Source organism: Mobula birostris, chromosome 9 (assembly GCF_030028105.1).
Source record: "Mobula birostris isolate sMobBir1 chromosome 9, sMobBir1.hap1, whole genome shotgun sequence".
Taxonomy (NCBI): domain Eukaryota; kingdom Metazoa; phylum Chordata; class Chondrichthyes; order Myliobatiformes; family Myliobatidae; genus Mobula; species Mobula birostris.
Genome location: NC_092378.1, coordinates 2,880,834 through 2,895,526, shown reverse-complemented (window position 1 = coordinate 2,895,526; position 14,693 = coordinate 2,880,834). Strand labels below are relative to the sequence as shown.

The window sequence follows — 14,693 nt, the reverse complement described above, 5'->3', positions numbered from 1 at the left end:
ATCACCACAGTGTGCTTCCTCTTCCCCCTTTCCTTCTGAGTCACAGAGGCAGACTCAGTGCCAGAGACTCAGTGACTCTCCTCTGTTAGGCCATCCGCCCCCCCCCCCCCAGACAGTATCCCGAGTGATACACTTATTGTTGAGGGGGATGGCCACAGGGGTACTCTGCATTGGCTCCTTAACCCCTTTCCCCTCCCTGTCACCCAGTTTCCTGTGTCCTGCACCTTGGGTGTAACTACCTCTCTCTATGTCCTATCTATCACCCCCTCAGCCTCCTGAATGATCTGGAGTTCATCCAGTTCCAGCTCCTTAATGCATTTTTTTAAAAGCTGCAGTTGGATGCACTTCTCACAGTTGTAGTCATCAGGGACACCGGAGGTCTCCCTGCCTTCACATATCCCGCAAGAAGAGAATTTCACTATCCTGCCTATCATCTGTCATCTGCCTGTTACTTGTCAAGTAGGGTGCTGTGCACAATCCTGATTTGATGGAGACGGACGTGAGAGGACGGAGGAACATCTGGTGAAACTTCTGAAATGCCTGCTTCGCTGCTGCTGCTACTTTGTGGTCCAGAAACTCCAGAGGGGAAGGCCCAGAGTCCTCGGCTTTGCCTGCTGCTTGGCGGCCGGGGCGGGGTCGAAGCGTTCAGCAGAGGATGGTGCTCGGAGAGGCTGTGTCGGAGGGGCTGGTTGGAGGTTCAAAATTTTCAGATGGACTCAGAGTCCGCTGCGGTCGGGTGATTCCAGTGGTGCTGCATCGGCAAGTTGGTGGCGCTTGGAGGTTTGTGGCAGGGAGAGTTTCTCCCTTCTGCTGCCTGCGTGAGATGACGAATCTATCGGGACTTTGAGACTTTTTTTTACTGTGCCCATGGTCTGCTCTTTATCAATTATGGTATTGCTTTGCACTGTTGTAACTATATGTTATAATTATGTGGTTTTGTCAGTTTTAGTCTTGATTTGTCCTGTTTTCTTGTGATATCATTCTGGAGGAACATTGTATCATTTTTAATGCATGCATTTCTAAATGACAATAAATGAGGACTGAGTGTCTTCATAATCTAATCTAATCTAATCTCTACTGTCCTAGCTGAGCAGATATAAAGAAGGGAACAAAAAAAAACCTGAGCTTTTCTTTCCTTTGCTTTCTCTCAAGTCAAGTCAAGTCACTTTTTATTGTCATTTCGACCGTAACTGCTGGTACAGAACATAGTAAAAATGAGACAACGTTTCTCAGTGAAGCCTCAAAGAACTAAAGCCTTGAGATCACCACTCTGACCCTGTCCACTCAGATGATGGCGGCTCCCTGTTTTCCTTTAATTTGCTCTTACTAATTAATCCCAAATGCTGATCGGCCGCTGGTCAAAGTTCTATTACGCTGCCACAAACCACTCCTGCTTTTTATCCTTGGGCGGGAGACCTGATTGAAGTCCCCTCCTCTCCAACTTGTGATGTGCAGATTGTCCGCTGGTCAAAGCTCTCAGTCACTGTTCAAGGGCATTGGCGTTTCTATACCACACTGTGATGCAATCAGTCAATATATTCTCAATATCACACATATCTATAAAAGCTAGAGATAACAAAATCTTGTGATGTATCACAATATATCAAACACCTGTTAAAGTTTGTCAAAGATTTAGATGTCATGCTGAATGTCCGCAGGCTTCGACGGAAGTAGAGGCATTTCTGTGCTTTCTTCATGATGGCAATTATTTGCTGGGCCTGGGTTAGATCCTCTGAAATAATAAAAGCAAGCAATTTAAAGTTGTTGATTCTCTCTGCCTGTTGAGCACTGACTCATGGACCTCCTCCTGAGGTTAATAATCAGCCCCTTGGTCTTGGTGACATTGTGTGAGAATCAGAATCACCTTCACTATCACCGCCATTTCTAAACTTAACAGCACTAGTTCAGTGCAATACATGATAATACAGAAGGGAGAAAATAAGTTAATCAATTGCACTAGGAATATATAAAAAACGAGGAGTTTCTTTCGGTGGGAGATTTGTTTGGGAGAAGTGCACAGATGCAGTAGCTTGTCATCGAGCAAGGCCTCTGAGAAGGTTCAGGTATACTGTAAAAGGGAGGCGCTCTCTAGCAGAGTGGTCGTCAAAGGAGCGGTTGTCAGAGTAGTGCCAGTCAGAGTAATAGGACTTTGGCGAAGACAGGCCTAGGCAAGGTAAGGAGGTAAGTTACTTTTACAGACATCCCACCCTGCAAAAACTCATTTCAGGGAGGTAGCACCATCAATTTGCAGGAGACTCCCGGAACTTCCAGGGGAGGTGGGATGTCTGCAATAGAGTAGCTCCTTAGCAGCCAGCCAGCTAGTTTAAATAACGTTAGCTATGCTAATGAACAAATGACGCCTGTTAAACTCACCTCAACATGTCTTTCACAGTCTTAACCCACCATGGGCAGTAGAAAAGTCACTGTTGCAAACAGTGCAGCGAGCAACACTGTCATTATTTTTGACCCCTATTAGGCAGGGGTACACTTTAGTGTAGTCTGGGGTGACGTACGTTTTATATCTTCTTTTTTTGTAACACTCTGCCAGGGCGCGTGCGCGCGCTCTCTCTCTCTCTTTCATGGTCACTCTCGCGCTCTCTCTTGCTCTCTCTCTCGCTCTCGCTCACTTGCTGTCAAAAAAATTGATTTGCGGGACACTGTATATAATTTGCGGGCATCAGGGAGCCACTACTAATATGCGGGAGACTCCCGGAACTTCTGGGAGAGGTGAGATGTCTGCTTTTATATCTCTTTTTCCTCAAACTTAAGAATAGTGGGTTTGTCTGCAAGGCCAGTTTTCTGCTCTGGATCTCAGATGTGGGACATCTGGGAGACTTCCAGCCTCCCTGTTGGCCACAGCTGCGCCATGTACATCCAGCTGGGGCTTCTCAGAGACCGGGTTCGGGAACTGGAGCTGCAGCTCAGTGACCCTCATCTTGTTAGGGAGAGTGAGGAGGTGATCGATAGGAGCTACAGGTAGGTAGTCAGAATGGGGTCACAGGAGACAGATAGGTAGGTGACTGTCAAGAGAAGGAAGGGAGACCCTCAGGTGGTGGAGAGCACCCCTGTGGCCATTCCCCCTAACAATAAGTACTCTATTTTCAGTGCTTTTGGGAGAAACCTACCTGGGGGAAGCAACAGTGGCTGTGCCTCTGGCACAGAGTCTGACCCTATGGCTCAGAAGGGTAGGGAACTGAAGAGGAAGGCAGCAGTGATAGGGGACTCTATAGTTAGGGGGTCAGACAGGTGATTCTGTGGATGTGAAAAAGTTTGCCTCCCAGGTGCTAGGGTTCATGAAGTTTCTGATCGCGTCCCCAATATCCTAAAATGGGAGGGTGAGCAGCCAGAGGTCCTGGTACATATTGGTACCAACGACATGGGTAGAAAAGGGGAGGAGGTCCTGAAAGCTGAATACAGAGAGTTAGGAAGGAAGTTGAGAAGCAGGACCTCAAGGGTAGTAATCTTGGGATTACTGCCTATGCCACGTGACAGTGAGAATAGGAATAGAATGAGGTGGAGGATAAATGCATGGCTGAGGGATTGGAGCAGGGGGCAGGGATTCAGATTTCTGGAACCTTTTCTGGGGAACGGGTGACTTGTACAAAAGCACAGGTTGCACTTGAATCCGAGTGGGACCAATATCCTGGGGGGGAGGTTTGCTAATACTATAGGGGAGGGTTTAAATTACATTTGCAGGGGGGTGGGAACCAAAGTGAAGAGGCAGAGGATGGGGCTGTTGGCACACAAGTAGAGACAGCTTGTGGGGAGTTTATAACAAAGGATAGGCAGATGTTAGAGCAAAGATGCACTCAGTCTGATGGTTTGAGATGTGTCTCTTTTAATACAAGGAGTATCATAAACAAGGCGGATGAACTTGGAGTGCGGATCAATATGTGGAACTATGACGTTGTGGCCATTACAGGGACTTGGATGTCTCAGGGGCAGGAATGGCTGCTGAGTGTGCTGGGCTTTAGATGTTTCAAAAAGGACAGGGAGGGAGACAAAAGAGGTGGAGACGAGGCATTGCTAATTAGGGATAGTGTCATGGTTGCAGAAAAGGAGGAAGTCATGGAAGGAATGTCTATTGAGTAAGTGTGGGTGGAAATCAGAAACATGAGGGGGGAAATTACTCTACTGGGTGTTTTTTATAGAACTCCCCCTCAACAGTAACAGGGATATTGAGAAGCTGTTAGGGAGGCAGATTCTGGAATGGTGCAATAATAGTGGGGTTGTTGTGATGGGAGATTTTAACTTTCCTAATAATGACTGGCATCTCCTTAGCACAAGGGGCTTAGATGGGGTGGAGTTTGTTAGATGTGTTCAGGACGGTTTCTTGACACAATATGTAGATAAGCCAACTAGAGGAGAGGCTGTACTTGATCTGGTATTGGGAAATGAACCTGGTCAGATGTCAGGTCTCTCAGTGGGAGACCATTTCGGAGATAGTGATCACAATTCTATCTCCTTTACAATAGCATTGGAGAGGGATAGGAGCAGACAAGTTAGGAAAGCGTTTAATTGGAGTAAGGGGAAATGTGAAGCTATCAGGCAGGAAATTGGGAACAGATGTTCTCAAGGAAATGCATGGCAGAAATGTGGCAAAATTCAGGGTACATTTGCATAGTGTTCTGCATAGGTAATGTACTATTGAGGCAGGAAAAGGATGGTAGGGTAAAAGGTCTATGGTGTAGAAAAAATGTAGAAAATCTAGTTAAGAAGAAAAGAAAAGCTTACGAAAGGTTCAAGAAACTAGGTACTGTTAGAGTTCTAGAAAATTACAATTTTGCCAAGAAGGAGCTTAAAAATGAAATTAGGAGAGCTAGAAGGGGCCATGAGAAAACCCCAAGGTATCCTACCAGTATATGAAGAGCAAGAGGATGAGCCATATGAGAATAGGACCAATCAGGTGCAGTAGTGGAAACATGTGCATGGATTTGAAGGAGATAGCGGGGGTACTTAATGAATACTTCAGTATATTCCAGGGAAAAGGACCTTGGCAATAGTGGGGATGACTTACAGCGGGCTGAAACACTTGAGCATATAGACATTAGGAAAAAGAATGTGCTGGAGCTTTTGAAAAGCATTAAGTTAGATAAGTCACCAGGACCGGATGAGATATACCCCAGCTTCTAAGGGAAGTGAGGGAAGAGTTTGCTGAGCCTCTGGCGATGATCTTTGCATCAACAATAGGGATGGGAGAAGTACCGGAGGACTGGAGGATTGCAAATGTTGTTCCTTTTTTCAAGAAAGGGAGTAGAGATAACCCAGGAAATTATAGACCAGTAAGTCTTACTTCAGTAGTGGCCAAGTTGTTGGAGAAGATCCTGAGAGGCAGGATTTATGAGCATTTGAAGAGACATAATCTGATTAGGAATAGTCAGCATGATTTTGTCAAGGGCAGGGCATACCATACGACCTGATTGAATTCTTTGAGGATTTAACAAAACATATTGATGAAGGTAGAGCAGTGGATATAATGTATGGATTTCAGTAAGTCATTTGATAAGGTTCCCCATACAAGGCTCATTCAGAAAGTAAGGAGGCATGGGATCCAAGGAGACCTTGCTTTGTGGATGCAGAATTGGCTTGCCCATGGAAGCCAGAGGGAGGCTATAAATGGTTCGCTTTCTGCATGGAGGTCGGTGCCCAGTGTTGTTAAGCGGGGATCTGTTCTGGAACCCTTCCTCTTGTTGATTTTTATAAATGACCTGGATATGAAGAAATAGAAGGGTGGGTTAGTAAGCTTGCTGATAACACAAAGGTTGGGGGTGTTGTGGATAGGCTGGAGGATTGTCAGAAGTTACAGTGGGACATTGATAGGATGCAGAACTGGGCTGAGAAGTGGCAGATGGAGTTCAACCTAGATAAGTGTGCAATGGTTCAATTTGGTCCAACCAATTTGAAGACAGAATATAGTATTAATGGTAAGACCTTTGGAAGTGTGGAGGATCAGCGAGATCTTGGGGTCTGTGAACATCACACACTCAAAGCTGCTGCATAGGTTGACAGTGTTGTTAAGAAGGCGTATGGTGTGTTGGCCTTCATCAACCGTGGGATTGATTTCCAAGAGCCATGAGATAATATTACAGCTCTATAAGACTTTAGTGAGACCTCACTTGGAGTACTGTGCTCAGTTCTGGTCACCTCTTTACAGGAAGGATGTTGGAACTATAGAAAGAGTGCAGAGGAGATTTACAAGGATGACCTCTTCCTTCAGTTAGTCCTGACGAAGGGTCTCGGCCTGAAACGTCGACTGCACCTCTTCCTACAGATGCTGCTTGGCCTGCTGCGTTCACCAGCAACTTTGATGTGTGTTGCTTGAATTTCCAGCATCTGCAGAATTCCTGTTGTTTACAAGGATGTTGCCTGGATTGGGAAGCATGCCTTGTGAGAATAGGTTGAGTGAACTCGACCTTTTCTCCTTGGAGTGATGGAGGATGAGAGGTGACCTGATAGAGGTGTATAAGATGATGAGAGGCATTGATCGTGTGGATAGTCAGAGGCTTTTTCCCAGGGCTGAAATGGCTAACACGAGAGGACACAGGTTTAAGTTGCTGGGGAGTAGGTACAGAGGGGCTGTCAGGGGTGACTGGGCGGATACAACAGGGTGTTTTAAGAGCCTTTTCGATAGGTTGAAGACAGTTTCTGGAGTGGGTTGGAGTGCTGCTCTGTAAACCAGTAACTCCGAACCCCCATCCAACCCTCCTACTGGCCGAACCACTCGACCAAGTCAAACTCCAGCCAGTGACGTCATCCGACGTTCGGAGTGCGTGCTTTCTGATTGGAGATCTGAGGGTTGCGTTGGCGGCGACGTTAGTACCGCCCCCACTTGACAGCGCCGGCTGTACCACGTGTTGCTGCGGGAAGATGGCGGCGCCTAGACTGTGACGGCGTGAGAGGTCGGAGGCATGGAGGACAGAGTGGGATCGGGTCCTGGCCGGCACCGGGCCGCCAACACGTTCCGGGTGAGTGCGGGGAGGCTGCTGTGGCGAGATTAGGCGGGGTCCTACAGTTCTGAGAATCCTGCCCCACAACAGATCGGAATCAGGTTTAATATCATTGGTATATGTTATGGAATTTGTTGTTTTGTGGCAGTTGTACGTTGTAATACATCAGTACAATAAGAAATGTTATTGAGTCCTCAGCATTCTTAAGTGGAAGAGTGAACAGACAGAAGTCGTGGTCCATGTAGTTGGGTAGGAGGAGTGATGAGGTTCTGCAAAGGCAGTGCAGGGAGTTAGGTGCTAAAGTTAAAGGGCAGGACTACTAGGGTTGTGATCTTGGGATTGCTACACGTGCTACCGAGGCCAGACCTAGGAAGATTATACAGTTTAATACGTGGCTTGGTGTAAGAGGGAAGGCATAAGATTTTTGAATCATTGGGCTCTCTTCGAGAGAAGGTGGGACCTGTACCGAAGGGATGATTTTCACCTGAACTGGAGGGGTCTAATATCCTAATGTGAATGTTTGTTAATGCTGTGCGGTGGGGTTTAATCTATAGTTGCAGGGAGATAGGAACCAGAGTGTCAGAAGAGTTAGTGGAGGCAGACGTCGGTGAGACCTCAGACAAAGTTAGGAATCAAATGGTTAAGCATGGTGCGACTAGTGTCCTGAGCTGTGTATATTTCAATGCAGGAAGTTTTATAGGAAAGGTAGATGAGCTCAGGGCATGGATCAACAAATGGAATTTAGCTGAGTGGTGCCACAACAACAACCTGTCGGTCAGTGTCAGCAAGACCAAATAACTGATTGTAGACTTCAGGAGAGGGAAACCAGACTTCCATGAACCAGTAGTCATCAGAGGACCAGAGGTGGACAGGGTAAGCAACTTTAAGTTCCTGTTGTTACTATTTCAGGGGACTTGTCCTAGACCCGGCATGTAAATGCAATTTACAATTTACAATCTGATAGACTTCCTATCAGATTGCTGACAGGTGGCAAGGATGGGTTCCCTCACCACTGACCCTCAACACAGATACCCCAAGGGTTGTGTTCTGAGTCCTTTTCTCTACTCCCTTTACACCCATGACTGTACTGTCACACACAGCTCCAAACTGCTGATCAAATTTGCAGACGGCATGACTTTGATTGACCTTATTTCTAGTGGTGATGAGACAGCCTACAGAGAAGAGGTTGACACCCTGACACAGTGGTGCCAGGATAACAATCTCTCCCTCAATGTTCAAAAATCAAAAGAACTGATAGTGGATTACAGGAGGAACGGAGACAGGCTTGGCCCGATCAACATCAATGAGTCTACAGTTGAGAGGGTGAGTAGTTTCAAGTTCCTCAGTATACACATCACTGATGATCTCACCTGGACTGTACACACCGGCTTTGTGGCAAAAAAAAGCACAACAGCGTCTCTTCCACCTCAGGCGACTGAAGAAGTTTGGCATGGGCCCCCAAATCCTCAGGACCTTCTACAGGGGCAGCATTAAGTACATCATGACTGACTGTATCACTGTCTGGTATGGGAACTGCACCATCCTTGTTCGCTGGGCACTGCAGAGAGTGGTATGGACAGCCCAGTGCATCTGTGGATGTGAACTTCCCTCCATTGAGGACAGTTACAGCAGCAGGTACGTAAAGAAGTCCTGGAAGATCATCGGGGACACCAGTCATCCCCACCATAAACTGTTCAGCTGCTTCCGTCTGGCAACTGGTACCACGGCATTAAAGCCAGGACCAACAGGCTATGGGACCGCTTCTTTCTACAAGCCATTAGGCTTTTAAATTCACATGTCTGTACATTGCGATGGAGTCATAACACAAAGATTTTTACTCCTTCACGTTGTGGGATGGATGTAAGATTTAAACAAATTTTAAATTCAATTGCAAAGAAAGCATCAGAAACTTTGACAAGTTTCTATGGGTATCTCGTTGCGAGTGTGTTGACTGGCTGCATCATAGTCTGGTATGGAAACACCAATGCCTTTGAATGGAAAACTCTGCAAAAAATAGTGGATTCGACCCAGTACATCACGGGTAAAGCCCTCTCAACTATTGAGCACATCGACTTGAAACGCTGTCATAGGACAGCAATATCCATCATCAGAGAGCCTCACCACCCAGGCCACGCTCTTCTCTTGCTGTTGCCATCAGGTATAAGGCGCAAGAGACTCAGGACTCTCACCCCCAGGTTCAAGAACAGTTACTACCCCACGACCATCAGGCTCTTGAACAAAAGGGGATAACTACACTCACTTGCCCATCCATTTAGTTGCTTCCACAACCAATGATCTCATTTTAAGGACTCATTATCTTGTTATTTCATAATCTCATTATTTATTGCTTTTTTTATATTTGCATTTGCACAGTTTGTTGTTGTCTTCTGTACTCTGGCTGACCTTTCATTGATGCTGTTATAGTTATTATTCTATGGATTTACTGAGTATGCCTGCAGGAAAATTTATCTTGGGGTTGTATGTGGTTATATGTATGTACTCTGTTAATAAAATTAACTTTGAACTTATGATGTTGTAGCTTGTTTGCAGGAGGGGCAAGACCAGCAGCTCAATATTCTGGGTTTCCGTTGTTTTAAACCTGACAGAGTGGGAGGGATTAAAGGAGGAAGGGTGGCAATATTAGTCAGGGAAAACATCGCGGCAGTGTTCAGTCATGGCAGACTGGAGAACTCATCTAGTGAGGCATTGTGTGTGGAACTGAGAAATAAGAAGTGACAATGTTAATGGGGACTATATTACAGAACACCCAACAAACTGAGGGATTTAGAGGAATAAATCTGCAGAGATTGCAGACCGCTGCATGAAACATAAGATTGCTATAGTAAGTGATTTTAACTTTCCACAGGTTGACTGGGACTCCCATACAGTAAATGGACTAGAGGCATAGAGCTTGTTAGATCTGTTCAGGAAAGTCTCCTTAATATGTACATAGAAGTTCCAATAAAGTAGTGCAATGTTGGATCTGCTGTGAGGGAATGAGACAATGCAGTGACAGAAGTTTGTATAGGGGAACACTTTGCATTCAGTGATCAGAATGCCATTAATTTCAAATTAAATATGGATAAAGATAGGTCTGGTCTGCGGGTTTAGATTCTAAATTGGAGAAGGGCCAATTTTGATGGTGTCTGAAGATTGAGTTGGACAGGCTGTTTTCTGGCAAAGGTGTATTTGATAAGTGGGAGGCCTTCACATGTGAAATTTTGAGAGTACAAAGCTTATATGTTCCTGTCAGAATGAAAAGATTAGAAGGTAAAGATAACAAGTTTGGGAAACCTTGGTTTTGAAGAGATGTTGAGGCCACGGATAAGATAAAGGAAGTGTGTAGCAGGTACAGGCAAGTAGGAACAAATTAGGTGCATATGGAGTATAAAAATGTGAGAGGATGCTCAAGAAAGAACTCAGGAGGGCTAAAAGAAGGCATAATGTTGCCCTAGTAGACAAGGTGAAGGAGAATCCTGGCAGATTCTACAGTTAGGTTAAGAGCAAAAGGATTGCAAAGGGCAAATTTACAAATTTGGTCTCTGGAAAACCAGAATGATAAAATATGCGCGGAGCCAAATGAGACGGGGGAGATCTTAAACAGACATTTTGCATCTATATTTACTCAAGGAGAAGGACACAGAGAATATAGAAGTGATTCAAAGCAGTTGTGCCTTCAGGTGTTAGCTGTCTTGAGGCAAATTAAGGTTGACAAAGTGTTCCCTTGGACCCTACAGGAAGCAAATACAGAAATTGCCAGGGCCCAAACAGAGATATATAAATCATCACTCACTACAGGAAGGATTTGGATACTATAGAGAGAGTGCAGAGGAGATTTACAACGATGTTGCCTGGATTGGAGAGCATGCCTTACGAGAATAAGTTGTGTGAACTTGGCCTTTTCTACTTTGCTACTTTACATGCTGATTGTTACATGCACATGCAGTTCAACTCTTTGAGTGATTATGCAGAAAATTTGGTTAATAACTCATCAGGGGTGATGTATAAGTTTGTGGCCTAAGGTAGAAGGAGATGAGCTATTAACTTCAAACTTTCTGCATAATCACTCAAAGAGTTGAACTGCATGTGCATGTAACGACAGCTGTATAACTCGTCTCCTTCTACCTTAGGCCACGAACTTATAAATCACCCCTGCTGTGGACACTTTCTGCAGGACCAAAATCTGTATGCTCCACGACTGCTGGACTGCGTGTGTAAATGTAGGAGGGGACTATGTTGAAAAATAAATGTGCTAGGTTTTCTAAAATTGACTCCTCCTGCCTTAGACCACAAACTTATCGATCACCCCTTGTACTTTATTAATCACACTTTTTCTGGCAAATGATCATTGCCAGTAATAGCCCGTATTTTCCCTTTGGACTTGGAGGCGATTCAACATGGCAAAGTCAAGGCATGGCGAGGTGATGGGCTCATTGCTGAGAGCGGGGATGGCCTGAGGTTCGATCGATTTCAGTGCCATGCAAAATCTGAAAGTGGGGTTGAGGCCGAATTGAGGTCCGGGCACCAAAGCATACCAATTCCACTGAACTCAGTGATTGAACGGAGATTTACTGTAGGCGCTGTGCCGAATCGGATATGTCGGTCACAGACCAAATCAAGGCACCAGAGCGGATCAGGGCGGAGGTTTAAGTACAGGGCGGAATCGGAAAGGACGGGTGCAAGCCGAATCCAGGCCCTGGGGTCCTGGCCCCAGAGTGTATTGAAGCTACAGAACCTGATGTTTGGATGTCGATTTTGATGTCAGGGCCCAAGGCGAGGGATAGGCACGCTGTTTCACGACTCAGCTCGGCTCTGAACGATGGGGCTCTGGGGATTTCAGTTCAGAACACTATTTGTTTGCGGTTAGTGTTTGTAGCATGTGAGAAGAAAAAGAACACATCAGGTGTTCGATGGTCTCCTTCATTTTATATGGCTTCTTTTTTATGGGCATGATGAGTTGTTTTTTCTCTCTGCATACTGTTGTTTAGTCTTTTTCAATAGTTCTTTTGGGTTTCTTTGTTCTGTAGCTGCCTGTTAGGAGTCACATCTCAAGGCTGTATGATGTATGCATACTTTGATTATAAATGTACGTTGAACTTTGAACTCTGTAGAAAGAGCGAGAGAAAGAGGGAGGGAATGATAGAGAATGATTCTGGGAGGAGACTGCATACAAGTTTCCAAAACTAGAGGCACGGCTTGAAGGTGATCGTGGAAAGATCTAGAGATGATCCAAGTTTATAACACGGAGTTAGTCTGTGTGTGGAATAAGCTGCCAAAGCAAGTAGTTAAGGCAGTTACAATAAAAACACTTTAAAGACACTTTGGTACTGTAGTTGTATGAATGATAAACAGTTTAAAGGAATGTAGACCAGATGCAGACAAACAGGTTGGCATAGATGGTAGATTCAAAACTCAGGATTGTTTAATTAAATTTTCAGTGCATAATTGTATACAGAATAAGTAATTGCTACTCTGGATCCAATGCTACACAAAAAAACAATAAAATAAGGAACACAATAATAATAACAACACAATAAATATAAATACATAACTAGCTTATTGAATGTATGTCCATAAAGTGACACTAGGCGCAGGAGTGTCTGTACATAAGATGACTCTGACAGGAAATGATAAAGTAGTGGTGGTTGGGGTGTGGAGGAGTGGGTTAGTTAGTGGAGGTGTTGATCAGCCTTACTGCTTGGGGAAAGTAACTGTTTTTGTGTCTGGTGGTTCTGGTGTGGATGCTGTGTAGCAGGGTGGGTGAGATCCTTCATGATGTTACTGGCCATTTTCTGGCACCTTTGTATGCATGTCCTTGATGGTGGGTAGATTGGTGCCAGTGATGCATTGGGCAGTTTTGACTGCCTGTTGTAGAGCCTCCTTGTCCACTGCAGTACAATGTCTGTACCAAGCAGTGATGCAGCTTGTTCGGATGCTCTCTACTGTGCATCCGTTGAAGGTTGTGAGTATTGGTGTGCACAGTCCAGCTCTCTTCAGCCTTCTGATAAAATAGAGGCATTTCTAGACTAGAAGATGTGTTCTGGGACCATGAGAGGTTGTGCGAGATGGGCACTCCTAGGAGTTTGAAACTGCTGTGCCGCCAGTGTAAAGAGAGATGGAATGGAGATATAAGAAGTGGCAGGGTGGGGTGAGGGTGAGTTGTCTCTGACCATGTGGTGACCATGGTGTGGCAACAGAGACAACCTCCATCCTGCATCCTAACTATCTCTCGTAGCTTAACATGGTCCCCACCCAATTCTGACAAAGGGTCTTCCACATCTGTGGTTTATCTTTTCTCAACTCTTCTCCGTAGGTTGTGGAATTAGTTCATTGTTGAGGTGAGTGAAGTTATCCACACTGATTCAGGAGCCTGATGGTTGGTAGGATATTAATTATCCCTGAATCTGGTGGTGTGGGTCCTGTGGCTCTGGTACTGTACCTCCTTCCTGATGGCAGCAGTGAGAAGAGAGCATGACCTGGATGTGAATATGCAGGGAATGGAGGAATAAGGATCAGGTGCAGGCTGAGGGGATTAGTTTAAGTTGACATTTTGTTTCGCACAGGCATTGTGGGCCAAAAGGCCTGTTGCACGTGCAGGAATTCTGGGTGATCACGTCACATTTGTGATTGTTTTATTTTTCTCTGTTGACAGTTTCTCACCTTTTCGGAACGATTGGCAAACGTGAATATTGACATAATCCACCGGATTGACAGGACTGACAGCCATGATGAGGTAAGGCAATATCCTGGCTGATAATAAAGGGTTGATGCTTTGGCCTGAGATCCTTTATCGGTTATGAAATAAGATGTGCATGAATATTACCATGTATTTACAATGTAAACAGCATTATAAAACATCGTTTAACGTGCTTTCAGTGCAGTGCAGTGAAGGGGGTAATAGATAGAGCAGGGTGGGGTGGTTAACTAGAATGGTTGATCAGATTAACTGTCTGGAGGAAGAAACTTCTAAAATGGCAAGGTTTTTGTTTTAATAGCCTTAGCACTTTCCAGAAGAGAGCTTTTGGAAAAGGCATTTCTCAGGGTGAGGAGGGTCCACAGTGATTTTTCCTGCCTGCTTCTTTGTCCTGACACGTACAAGTCCCACAGTGATGGCAGACTGCAGCCAGTGACCTTTCCTGCTGAGCTGACAGTTCACTGTAGTCACCAGGAAACCTGCAGATGCTGGAATTTCAAACAACACACATAAAGGTTACTGGTGAACGCAGCAGGCCAGGCAGCATCTCTAGGTAAAGGTACAGTCGACGTTTCGGACCGAGACCCTTCGTCAGGACTGTAATTTTCATTTTTGTGACTACACTGTGGTGAGAGAAAAGTACTGGCCAGGAAGCAGGAGGACTGTCATGTCCGAGTGTGAGAGGAGAGAGATTCTCAGTTTGGCTGTAAATATGTACAGTCATACAACAATACATCTGAACTTGAGTTTTGCATTCGTCTGGAAGTTTCACTTTCAGCTTAATTATCATTGCAGTGACATTTCCCTGAGCTGTGGTTTTGTCAAGATCACTGGCTCTATAATTGTAGAGCCAGGTAACTTATGAAACTGTACAGTAGCAAAGTGTTCCTTGTTGGCACACATTAAGATGATTATTCTCTCTCAATGCTGTCCTTCGATTATCACAGGGGTCCCATGGTTCTCATCCTCAACAGTATAGTCTGCATTATGTGCTCAAGTGACTGGAGTGGTGTCATTTCTGTATTGAGCATGGCTGAGAAGTTGTTGCAGCT

The 14,693-nt window shown here is 45.1% G+C and overlaps 1 protein-coding gene across 1 annotated transcript in view; it reads left to right on the top strand.

Annotated features, from left to right (window-relative positions):
* The first annotated feature begins 6,853 nt into the window (after positions 1 to 6,853).
* Positions 6,854 to 14,693, top strand: part of utp20 (UTP20 small subunit processome component) — a 183,231-nt gene continuing 175,391 nt past the window's right edge. Inside the window, exons 1-2 of the mRNA XM_072267366.1 lie at positions 6,854 to 6,965; positions 13,600 to 13,680. Of these exons, the coding sequence (XP_072123467.1) occupies positions 6,909 to 6,965; positions 13,600 to 13,680 (138 nt within the window). The 5' untranslated portion in view covers positions 6,854 to 6,908. The remainder of the gene's footprint in view (positions 6,966 to 13,599; positions 13,681 to 14,693) is intronic.